We start from the raw sequence: 13,107 nt of genomic DNA on the forward strand, positions 1-13,107 counted from the left end.
TTGTCTGAAGTATTTGAAATATAAAGTATCTTAATGCTCTTTGAAATAGCAATGCTTTTATTTTGTTCTGTTTATAATCATAAAGTAGGAAATTTATTAGTTTATAGAGTAGTTCTTGAATTATTGAATCCAAGATCGAAAAATATTAATGGAAATATTAATGTAATTATTACAATTAGAATATAATTTCCCCTGAATTCTTTGGCTTACTGTTCCTGTTTAACACTGCATAGTATAACAGGGTTGCACGATGGTTTTGTGTTTGTGCTCATGAACATATTCACATATATTCACCCATATACACATTCACCCATAGACATTTAGATCCCGCAGCTTAGAATTACTACTTTTAAAAATCTTCAGTTCATCTAGATTTCTGTGGAGGACAGATTTTTGTACTCCGCAGTCTGTAGGGTGCAACGAAGTCTTGAGACAAAGTAAATTGGTGCTAACATAAAGAAAAAATAATTATATCTTTATAACTTTGTACTAAGGGTTAACAAAATTCAGACCTAAAAGCTGAGGAATCCATGCAAATAAACATGTAAGCAGAGTATTTTATTAAGATCCAATACCATTTGATAGGTGTTCGCTTACCAAACTTAATAGGAACGTGTACCATGTTGATTGTATCACTGATGTCTTTAAACACAGAGTTACATTTGAAATGAAAGGGGAAAAATTATGAACTTGAAGAACAGTTGCTGTGCTGCTGAAAAGCTGGTGGTTTAGGGTTTTTGTTAAATGAACTCCTTCCCGTCTTCATACTCTGGCTGGTCCTACATTCCATCCTAACTTCCTTCCTTCATCTTCTGTCTCCAAGTAATCTGAAGTTTGTGCTGTCTTCTGTCACCAACTGGTGCGGAAACATACGGACTTAATTCTTTTTTTCTTTGAGTGTGAAGAGCATCTAATTGAAGATTGGAAGAGCTGCATTGCTAATTGTCTTAAGGGCACTTACTCTCTGCTTCTGTCTTCTTCACTTAATCAGATTAGTATGGTCACTTTAACCTGGGCATTGGGCACAGATCAGCGGGGAAGTTTCCTGTCTGCTAAGTTTTCACCTCTTTCGAAGTCATGTGTAAATATCCAAATAAATATCCAACATGCAGCTTTGATTCTTCTGTAACATTTGTTTTCAAGATCCCAGTCTCTTTGAAAGGATGCAACATTTTGTTTACTGTAACTTGTTTTTCAATCTGAATAATAAAAAGGCTGGGAGTAGCCAAATGTAAACAATGAATATAAACATAATGGTTATTCCAAAGTAAGAAGCTTCTAGGTCTTCAGGTAGTGAAAAAAGAGGAAGGAGGGAAATGAGTCAATAAAATTGTTGGTCCTTAGGAAGGAAGGAGGGAAGTTAGTCGTGTTGTTAAACAATTTCCCTTACGGCAGTTCTACAGCCCCACTCTCTTTGTACTATTGTGTTGATTTCTTTCACATAATTTTGGAATTTTTTGCTTCTGCAAAAAAGAGTTGGTTGTTTTGGAGAAAAAATTGCTGTTGATTGCTGTTATCTGAGAGAGCATCTAAGCATAGGGGCTAGTTAGTTAAGAGAATATTCTGATTACTGTGACATCAACATACTATTAGGCTAGTCTCTGCACTCTGGTTAATTGTGGTCTTTAATGTATAGGATTGTGTCTATGGAGTGTAGTTACAAGAGCATCTTCCCATAAAAATTATGCAAGTAGGGAACCCATAGCAATTTAGTTGTAGCTTAGTCAGTGCATGCAGCGCTAGGTTGCCTCTGTACTAACTTTTTCTTAGGGAAAGGGTTTTTTGGTGAAGCCCAAGATACCAAACTGGTTTGAAGACCTAAAACTGCAGGCATAGGGAAAGTTGTCTACTGTGGCTGCCTAACTTGGTTGCTGCACCTGTTTCTTCCCACGGATTGTATAAGGAATTTGGGTCTTGCAGCTCTAGATTGCAGGTGACCTGAATACAGCCTTTTTGTCTCCCTCACCTGCAGTTTTCAGATTGTGTCAAATCTCAGAAGTATTGATGCTAGTAGTGGCTTATGGGCAAGCTGAGAAGCTCTGCTCTTGCTCCATTAGGTTACCATGTGTTTCCCGTAACTGCCGGTGTATGCTGTGACTGCTTCTCTGCAATCTAATGTACAAGTTTTCACAAGACCTTTCGTATGTTGTTTTGAAGAGTTCAGGTTCACCCTATGTCCCTGGTAGATGCTGATCAGGCAAGCCACGTTAGTCCAGATAAAATGGAAATAATTTTTCTGCTAACTCTATTTACTTTGGGAAAGCTGAGATTTTTCTGATAGGCCTTCTTTCTTGTTTGTATATGAGATTGCTTTCTAATAGTAGGCACTAGTATAACAATTTTCAAGCAGCAAATGTCTTAGGTACTTTCTGGCCCTGAAGTCTACTAATCATCAGGCTTTTAGGCCTGTTCAGTAAGCTTTTGTACTAAGATAGTACTTTTTCTCTGTTCAGCCTGTTCTTGAAAGGAAACAAGGCTTATCAAATCACAGTTTGTATCCCTTTCTCTCCTTGCTGCCCTACTCACATGATAACCACCTTTTATCCTTTTCGCCAACTGCAGTGAATCTCAGTTACCAGTTTTCAAAGATAATTAGGTTTCTGCTGGTTTAATCAAAATCAGTGGCTACATGACAGAGAGGAACAGACTGAAATTAGTATCCCTGTGAGTGAAAAGGCAAGGGGAGAATTCAGGTGTTTTGCTTGGCAGTAGATGATACCCATAAATACATGAGCGCTGGTTAATCAATTAGTATGCATGTCGCTCAGGATGAGCCATAGACGTGGTGCTTCTTGCCCTGCTGACAGGAAACTGAGGAGACACAGAGAGAACTGGCAGCGTTCAGTGAAAAGGCATCGGGGATACAGGGGGAAGCCAAGGGCACGGAGGAATGAGCAGGAAGAGAGATCTGCTAGTGTCGTGGGGCAGGGTGGGCCTTTGGGATGGTGCTGGCAGGATGGGAAATGTGCGGGCATCTGAAGGCACTAGAATATGTAGGGAAGTGGTGGTAGTGAGAACACAAGGTAGAAGTCTAAAACAAAAATCTGGACTCATTACAGACCCGATACCAGATAATTTGTCACTTTGTTTTCAGGGTAGTGGTGGAAGTACAGTAGACCTCAATGTGTATAGCATATTTTAATTAAGATTCTCTGTTTGTACTAGGAAACTACTATTTTGCTGATAGCTTTTAAGCAGACTATAGCAATACATGTACTCATGGAAAGTTAGATCCATAGAAATATGGATTTTTCACCAAACTGAGTTCTGTCACAACTCTATCAAATAAAGAAAAAATATAAAATTGTTAAAAGCAAAACCGATGTTACTTACTATTTTAAGGAATAGCCAAGAATCTAAGTTGTGAAAATACTCTAAGGTACGCACAGAGGTGCTACTTGTAAGGAGAAGAATCAATGAATGAGAACCAGACTGACTGATGAGAGATCAATATTTTCTCCAGTAATCTGGTTTTAAAAATCAATAGAAACCAAATGATTTCTTTTTTTTCAAATGTTGAACTCAAACATTCAACTTTTTTTTTTCTTTTTTTTCTTCAAGTGGACTGTCATTGCCTTTCTTCAGTAAGCAGTTGTCTAGGCAGTTATTAAAAAGTGGTTGGATTTGTTCTGATTGAAGCCAGAGAGTTGTGATTTTTTTAATAACTGAAGTAGAGGGCCTTTTGACAAGTGGCTTGTGTTCAGAACAGGTTTTGTTGACAGCAGCGATCAGTTGTACCTGTGGAAATAAATCTTTTATGATGTCCTACTGATCAAGAGGCATGGAACTGTTGAGGCAATTCATTAAGGAGAAGAGTAGCAATAATTACGCAATGATTCAGAAAACCGTGGACATACTTGGAGACTACTAGTGAAAACCAGATAATATTTGAAGCACTTGACCAAAGTTTCTGCAGTATCTAGTGCAGGGCAGGTAAAAGAGTATGTCATGAGTGAACAAGATAGCTTGGTGCCAGTTTGTTGGTTGTGCTTCGCAGTGAGGAGGGAAGAACACAGAAAATGCAGTATTCATCATCATAAATGTTCTAAAATAATTACTTAAGGAAAGGTTTTGCTTATATAGATTATGCACAATTCTGGACATGTTTTGTTCTTGTTGTCAACAAGAAGACGATTGAAAACAGACTGAGATAGGGTCATGCACACTGAGTACTAAGTAGCTTTACATGTTTTTAAACTTAACTGTGATGTACATTTTTAGAAGTCTGTGGGTTTCGGGGTTTTTTTTTGCGATATGATGTTTACTTTGACTCCAAAGTGCAATTCACATTATGGAAGTTAGTACTTTCACTACTGAACATTGTCACAAACTTTTTGCATTTATGTTACATGTGAAATGTTTATACAATCTTTAGCTGGAATAGCTGTTGGGAGAAATTTTATTTTTAGTAACCTGTTTCATTTGGTAAGGAATGGACATTGTAACCAGGGTGGCACAGGCAACTTTATATTATCCCATAATAACTTGTATTTTGCTAATGTGTAATAATGCAGAACTTCTAATAGGTTCCTCATGGACAGGTTTAAAAAGCAGGATGTAGCTTAGTGTGCATTTATACCAACATTAGTACTGAAATATTCTGTGGAATGTAGACCACAGATTAAAAAAAGGTTTGTGCAAGCTTATTTCTAGCAGTGGTATTCCATTCTACCACAGTAACTAGCTAATTTTATTATTACTTGTGTCACGGATATTTTATTTCAGAGATTAGATATTTATTAAGTTGGGAAAATATTAAACTCCTGACTAAGGCTGATGTTTCATTAAGAGTACAGGACAAAACATTTATGAAAATTTTATGTTTTCTTCTGGTTTAGTTTTTATTTCAGGACTCAGATATCTTTTTATTTTTAATGCTTTTATACATTTCTCTGACACTTCTGTTAAGTCTGGGTTTCAAGTTAAGGCTGGGTTTGCACCAGCCTTGCTCACTAATGGGGAAAAAACATAAGACTTCAGCTCCCTAAAATACTTCTTCACATGTTTATCTTCATCACTGTCAATGTGTCATTCTGAGATAGGGGCATCCATATCCTGGTCTCAAAGATCTAATATTTGAATGAAAGGTCTATGAAGAAAAAGTGAGAAATTTAAAATAAAAAGATTCTCATTCTCGTCTCTTGCCAAAAAAGGTAAAATAAAGCAGTGGTTGTAAAATTCTAGTACATATAGTAATTCGGTGATTTTTTTTAATTATTCTTTTTATTTACTCCATTTACATCTTACAAGAGTAAGATGATTTTTTTCAGATGTTTTATTAAAGAGTATCTATGAAAAGGCTCAGTGACTTAGAACATGTGTTAACATGTACAACTGAAACAGCTGTTTTTATCAATGGCAAATAAAATCTAAATTTTGCACAATACATATTCTGTTTAAATTACCTAAATGTACCTTTAAAAAATAAGCTTATTGGAGCCTGAAATTATGGCTGCATACATTAAGGTCCATGTTTACTGGAATCTGCCTTAATTTAAATGGGGACAGGTACATGTTTGCTATTGGAGTTTCAGGGCAAATCAAAAGGATTTACTGATAAGCACTTGGAACCAGTTTGCAGAAAGGCTAAGCCAGCTTTTGACACCTATGGTGTCTTCTGCAGGTACCAAAAAAAATCTTCTTCATTTCAGCTTATTCCTATTACATGAGTTTAATTGACTGCTCAGTCAAGGCTTTTAAGTCTTGCTGGCTTCTAGGTCTTAGTAGGAAATGAGAGGCAGAAAAATGTGTTTTCTTCTTACAAAAAAGCAATAATTAAAAGGTGTGGGAAGATGTGAGGGTCTGAAACCTGGACGAGCACACTGGCCTTAAATCATCAGTCCAGTTCAATAGGAAAAGTTTCCTTTGTTGGAAATAACTAATGAAAGTTTGATAAACTGTTTTTTCTTTATGTACACATAAAGAAACTATGAAAAAACTAGAAACACTACCTATGTTTCAGGTAGTAATTTTCACTAAGAAAACAAATGTTTGTGTATCTTAAGTGAATTTCTGTTTCTACTAAAATCCATCATGACCTAAAGTCATTTTCGTAAGTAAGCAGTGTATCTTTTGCTTTTCTATATCCAACATTAAGGATCAGAATTCTTAAATGAATTATATAGTTGAATACAAGAATATATGTATTTGTGTCAGATCTTCACGGTTAGCAGAAAGCAGTTCCAAATTTAAAAAATACATTAGTGTATGTTCCAATGATTACACCATCTTGTTATGTGCATAATGAAAATAATTTTTTAAAACATGAATGATGTTGAGTATTTAAATAATGTCTCCTGCTTGTTTGTTTAATTCGGGTTTAGTGTCAGTCACTTCATTCTGACTTGAAGCAATGTACCACCTTTATTCTGGAAACTAAAAAAAAGATTACTTGAGCACTTGTCTAAGTTGAGCAAAGTTACTGTTATAACTAATCATTTTAAAAGTATTTAATTATATGCTGTAACTTAACGGATATTCAGTAAAAGAAATTTGGGGATCTTTGTTTCTTCACAGAAATTTCCAACAGAAGGACTGGCAAATGTTGTTCGAAATGTATTTGACTTTGACTCCTACAACAACGAAATGCGTGAAATTTTAATCAACACTTTGCACAAATATGGGATACCTATTGGAGCAAAACCAACCAATGTACAACTGGCCAAGGAGTAAGAATAACATAAGATATATATTAAGACGACAGGTCTCTCATACTCACTTTTTAATAGTGTGTTATCTTGCTGCTAACTGATTTAAAAACAACCTGGAATACTTGAAGTCAATCCTCCTCTGGTTCAAATTTATTTTCCTCTAAATAAGTTACAATACAAATTACTTTATGATAGAGTATTTGCTTATTACTAATATTTAATCTTTAATGTCCATGTACGTATTGATAGTTTGTATGGCAAACAGATATATATTAATAAAGGGAAATACTTGTTTCTTCTCCTGTGTTTTTAATTGAATTGCAACACATTTCTGTCCTGTTATTTGTCACCTAAATTGGTAGCAAAAAAGAAAAAGTTATTGTCAGTGGTAGTGGGATTTTGTCTTTGATACTCACAAAAGGCTCTACAAAAATACTTCTGCAGAATAGGGCAATGCATGTAAGCTTGAAGAACCATTTTTGTGTGCGTCTGTATACACTATTATTCCTTAATTATTTTAACAGTTGACATATTACACCATATACTTTTTCAGAGGTTAGAATCAAAATACTTTTTTTTTTTTTTTTTAAAGACTAAACTAAACTGTGAAAGAGATTTAACTCGTTCTTCTACAATTCATAGATAACAGGCTTAAGTAGATCATATTGAAAAGCAATTAGAAAACTTACTCTGGCTTGAACTCTAATACATAATTTATTTGTGGAGAAACAAATATTTCCCTTTCATGAAGAAAGCTTTATGGATATACGGAAAATTGAGTTTTCCATGGGACATAGTATTTTATATTTGCTAAGGAGGGACTGATTCTTATGACATGATGTCTTGATATTAGGTGTCCATGTGTAGGTTTTTCCTGCTGGAGCGCTACTGTTATCATATCTAACATCCTACATATAACTATTAAAAGAAGATTGGCAGTGTAATGACTGTGGTGTACCTTTTCATTTTGATGACAGAAGAATTACATGCCAGGGGAGCCAATGCTTGAGCAACTACAGTGCCTGTCAAATTGACAGTACACGTTTGAAACTCTTGTAGTTTCTTTGCTAAAAGTCACTTGGTAATTTCTGTTTTAAAGAATTATGACGCTTGTCATAGTTTTTGAGAAATTTGCACTTTATATAATTTTTAGAAGTATTAGATGTGGATTTACATGGGTGGATTGGAGATGACTCTTTGGTAATGAGAAGATCAGAGGTTTAGGAAACATAAGAGAAAGACTGCTGTAAATGGAAACTGTTCAATCTAGAAGTGAGAAGATAGAAGAAAGATCTGATCATTTTGAATTGAGGATAATCACCTGATCGTTTTGAATCCATCACTGAGGTTTTATAGGACAGGTTACACCAAGGATGACAGACTTACAAGACCCCCACAAGACGCTCATCATAAACTTCACTTGACTGACAGCTGTGGGCTCATACTCTATGCACTGAAGGCCAAGAAGAGGAGAAACTACAGGAGCAGTTCACACACAGTTGATAAAAGCAACTTTTTCTTAGATCTCACCATGCAAGGTTGGGACTAGGCTGACCGCCTGGCTCTGATGATCCAGCAGTCAGTGTCTCACTTGCATCCACCACAGCTGGCATTTCAGATTATCCTGCTGCTCCATTCCAAGAAAGCCTTGCTGTTGGTCATGAGATTTAACCCTATGGAGCTTGTAAGTCACAGGTGTATCACCTTGAATTACAGACACATCTTTCAGGAATGGTTTAGGCATAGTTGATTCTGCCTTGGGGTAAAAGAACATCTAGATAATCTCTCCAAATCTGTTCCAGCCCATATTGCAAGCTCACATGATGGACACATTGAGGTAATTGGGTATGGTGTTTGGACCACTGCAGAAACGGTTCTTCCCAAAGCTGCTATATGTTTAGAACTAGAGTACTGACCTCCTCTATATTGTTTTCCGGGAATTTGAGAGTAGCATAATGGTGCTAATCCAGTCCATCCCACTTCCTTCAGAAAAGATGCAAATTAATCTAATACCTTCTTATCTTTGTCATGTTTCATGCCTGAAAACCTTCAGAGATGGAGTTCTGTAACCTCCCAAAGCAAGTCAGTCTTGTTCCTAAATATCCTTGCCATTAGAAAGTCATTTCTAGACTAAACGCATCCAGTTCACTCAATCTTCCCCCTTTTTAAGGCCTCTGGTTGTTTTTATTTTTCTTTTATGCCCCCCCTCTCCACTTTATTCATGTCTGTCTTTAAGCATTGTGCGTGAAACTAGGCAGGTTAGTTTCTGCTAGAGCCGAGTAGAGTAGAATGAGAGTATAGAAGAGAGACGTATTTCATGCAGCAGTCCCTTTTAAAAACCCCAGTATGTTTGCATTTCTTGCAATGTTTAACTCATGTCTAGTTTTCTAAACATGAACCTCCAGATCCTTTCTGCAGAACCCTGCATAGCACTTAACCCCATCTTCACTTTATGTAATCAACTTTCTTCATGCTTGCACTTTTCTTGCTGTATTGTATTTTTTCAGATTAGTTCTCTAATTTGTCAAGATCACTTTCAATTTTAAGCTTGTTTTCCTACCTGCTTATGGAATCATAGAATAACTGTTCTTGATTTGGAAGGGACCTTTAAAGGTCATCTTGTCAAACCCCCCTGCAGTGAGGACGGACATCTTCAACTAGAGCATAGTCTCTCACAAGTTGGCAATCTGAAGGTTTACTAGGTGTGATTTCTACAGTGTCCTAGTGACAACAGCACCCCCCCCACAGAGGTTCACTTCTGTGTTCCAGTCTTAGTTTGCAAGACTTTCAAGACTTACTAGCTAGCATAATAAATTGCTCAGTGATTCTATTAAGTAACGTGAAAACTAGGATAATAGTTCAAACCTTTTCTGCCTGAGGATGTTAGTCATTCCTGCAGCAAAATCATTGCTATTGATAAGAATACAAATCCTGTGCAATTAAGAAGTTTTGCGATACAGAAGCATTTCCAGGAGATTCTAGGACAGGAAAATCATTATGCTGAAATGCTGACTCCTTCATACAGGTACTCCCTGGCATGTCTTGGATCAAACAATTTGTGAATCTGTATTTTATTTTAATAACTTTTGGAGAAGTCTGTCTGTCACCTATTACTTAATTTAAAACTTGAAAAAATCAGGATTATTTAAATTGCTGCTGAAACATAACTGCTGTAAATATAGGAACAAAAACATGAGAGACGCAAGCAACACACTACAATAAAGGGTCTCAATAGAAGGAACTTCGAGGGTTGTATCCAGCTGAAATTACAGGGGAAATTTAACAGACAATACCAGTGAACCTTAGGAGCGTTTTAATTTAGGCTCTGGAATTAATATACCTAATCTTGGAAGGAAAGATTAGGTGATGTCTAATGACCATTTAGAAAAGAATTCTTGCAGTAGTTATTTTCACAAGAGAGAAATTAATTTGTAGATGCTAATTCGTTTATTTCCAAAGTTGGTATCATATATTAGACCTGTAAAGTAATGTTTTACTTGGGCTTTTTGTTTTCTTCAGGTTTTTTTTCCCAAATAGGATGGCCATTCTTCAAGGCACTGACATGTTCAGTATTGTCAGCTTATAACATCATGATATTGTCTGTATCTCCTGGTATCACCTGTTCAATAGTTTATAAATTTTATCAGTATTGTGTGTGAAGCAGATGGCTTGTCTATGATGTTTTGCCAAGACATACTGGATAAAATGGATTACTCACTGTACTAACTAATTATCTTTCTTTATGTACAATTACACTTTGTTTTTCCCGTTGACATCTGTTATGTCACGTTTGTCTGAACTCGTTTAATGTGCCATTTTGTTGCACAGTTCAGACCATTTGCAATTCCAAGGTAAAACAGCATTCAGCTCTAATTCTGGCATTTATCCTTGATGAAATTGCCATTCCATATTTTTCCTCCTATCACTATCCACTTCTAGGTGCTTGCTATAACTTGAATATTCATTTTATATAAACAGACTTTTTGATATGTAATGTAAATATGTAAATTTTAACAGCTTTAATTTTCTCTTGAGACTTTTTTTCCCTCCCCAGGTAATCTGTAGTTAATTGCTGGACCTGTCTTATACCATATGTGTCTCTTGTCCATCCTGTGCATTGCGAGGGAAGCAGAGGGGGGGATCTACACTTGACTGTCAGGGAACAGGAGGCCTAGCATAAGACTGTTCTGTATGTCTACTGGTTATACTTTTAATCAAAAGGTGTTTAAATAAAGTACAGAGATCTGGTTGGTACGGAATTTTCCTGGTTTCAAACTATATCTTACTTAAGCCCACAAAAGTTACGTGGGATAGAAGTCTCTTCAGCTAGATAGAGCACAGGCTGTTACTGAAGTCCTTGAGTAATACATTTTGTGTCAGTGCTGAGCTGGTTTACAAGAGCATGTATTAAGCATGTATTGTTCCTGTATTATTTGTTGCCTGTCATAGTTCATGTCTGCAGCTGTACTAGTACGGTAGCTGGCTGTAGAGAATTTGCATTCAGTGGAACTTTAGTCTTAAAGATTTGTAGCCATTTTCCAGTATGTTCTCAGAAAGGTAAATGAATAACTTTATGAAGCAGGTTCTATTGACTTTTTGACCATTGTTTGGTGGTGTTTTTTTTTTTTAATTAACCTAAAATGAATTTATTTTCTAAAATCAAAAAGATACAAATGAAAAGAAATTGTGTTCTGTAGGTGTCACTTTGAAAAGTTCTCCAGCAGCAGAAGCTACTAGAGAATTATCTTTTCACAGATTGTCTCCCCTTAGACTGCTGTGCATGAATAAAATCAGGCTAAATAGTAGTTTTTTATAGAATTGTCCCATCAACTGTAGGTCCTGTGAAGTCACCTTTTCTAAACAAAGTACCTGCTTATATAACCATTTCATGGACAGCAGTAATTTGTAGAAAACCACGATGTAAAATTAAGAGTAAATAAACATAAAAAAATATTTCTAAATTTTCCTTAAGCAACAGGCTTTGACAGATCCATAATCAAAGAACTGATCAGGAATAATTCCTCAGAACTGCCTTTTAAGTCTTGGCTTTCTTAAAAGATTGTTGCAGTCTGCCGTGTAGTTTTTCTGTTCTAGAAACCCTTTCCAGCTTTTGAGGAAAGCAAAAATCATGGATCACTCTGTACACTCTAGCTGGAGAGAGCAGTGGAGTTTCAGTGTTGTTCTTACCCTGCCACTGCACTTTTTACACCTATCAGATCTCTTTGCTTCGCAGATTTTTGCTGGTGGTGGCATTACCATAGTATTCTGTCTGCCTTTTATGTAAACGGTATTTGGTTAATTAATTTGAAATACAGCAGTGTGGCAGGAGCGCCTTGTGAAGCTTTTTACTAGTATGTCACTTCAAGTTATTTTCGAAACTTGCTTGTTACTTCTAAGTCCTGGGAAAAGAAAATCTCCCTCCTTCACTGCCTATCATATATATTCATTAGAGGAAAACTGTTAAGATGTATACATGTTTTCAGTGTGGGCATGTTGTTCCAGTCCTTCTGCATCCTCACTTGCTCCTGAAAATCGCTCAGGAGGCAGACTGGTTATAAGACCTTTAATGCCACCAGCTTCTTCAATACTCTTAGTCTTTCTTAGACCATATTTATAAAAGCGAGCAGTGAGATGGAGTAAAAAAGAATTGTCAGGCCCTGGAAGAATAAGATCCCTATTACTCTTGACAAAGAACTTTGTATTATGAATTCTGCTTTCTGTTTTCTTTCTGGTTTATTCCTAAATTCTGATCTACCTTTCCCTCGTCTTTGCTGTTCATGATGACTTGGTCTGCTGCCCAAGAGAAACTAAGTCATTCAGAAACAGGAAAGAGAACAAAACCTCAAGAATCTAGGAGAAAGGAGAAATCAGTTTTCCTGAGGGAAGAGAGGAACTATTAGCAAAGCAAATCTCCAGAAAGCTGAAACAGAGTGGAAATGTTTTGTTTCTTTGGGAATGCAATCTGTAATTCTGTTGCTATATAAAGCAGGGTATTTGGTTAGAGCTGGTTATTAACATATGTTTTGTTTTAAAATTTAATAAGTATTCATGATTTGTAGTGAACCCGTTGATTTCTAGGATGTTGTCCATGGGTGTAATGTGTAAGGAATTAAAACCGAAGTCCAAATCCTTGTGGAAGTTGATGTTCCATTGAGCTAACGGGAAACAATTATTGCTGATTATAGGCGTATCAGAGATTATGCTACTCGGAGTCACCATAGCAAAAAAAAAAATCTCCAGTTTCTTTTTGCACACAAGACAGTTTTGGCTCAAGACATAACCAACGTTTTGCCAACAAATCATTTTGAAACCCAAATGGAAGCCTGAAGTAAAATTCCAGTTCATGGATAAACTGACATTTAGTCTAGTGACTTGAATGTTTGCCCGTTTTCTGACTGCATGAATAAATTTATCTAAGAATTTTGTATATTTTGAAATAGTGCATCCTGAATGTTTT

At 36.1% G+C, this 13,107-nt stretch overlaps 1 protein-coding gene across 1 annotated transcript in view; it reads left to right on the top strand.

Moving 5' to 3' along the window:
• VWA8 (von Willebrand factor A domain containing 8) overlaps window positions 1-13,107 on the top strand; it is a gene marked incomplete at its 5' end in the record, with an annotated part of 103,790 nt that overhangs the window by 18,958 nt on the left and 71,725 nt on the right. The window contains one exon of the mRNA XM_009576042.1: window positions 6,517-6,668. Coding sequence (XP_009574337.1) covers window positions 6,517-6,668 — 152 coding nt within the window. The remainder of the gene's footprint in view (window positions 1-6,516; window positions 6,669-13,107) is intronic.

The sequence above is a fragment of the Fulmarus glacialis genome, unplaced genomic scaffold (genome assembly GCF_000690835.1).
Source record: "Fulmarus glacialis isolate BGI_N327 unplaced genomic scaffold, ASM69083v1 scaffold2954, whole genome shotgun sequence".
Taxonomy (NCBI): domain Eukaryota; kingdom Metazoa; phylum Chordata; class Aves; order Procellariiformes; family Procellariidae; genus Fulmarus; species Fulmarus glacialis.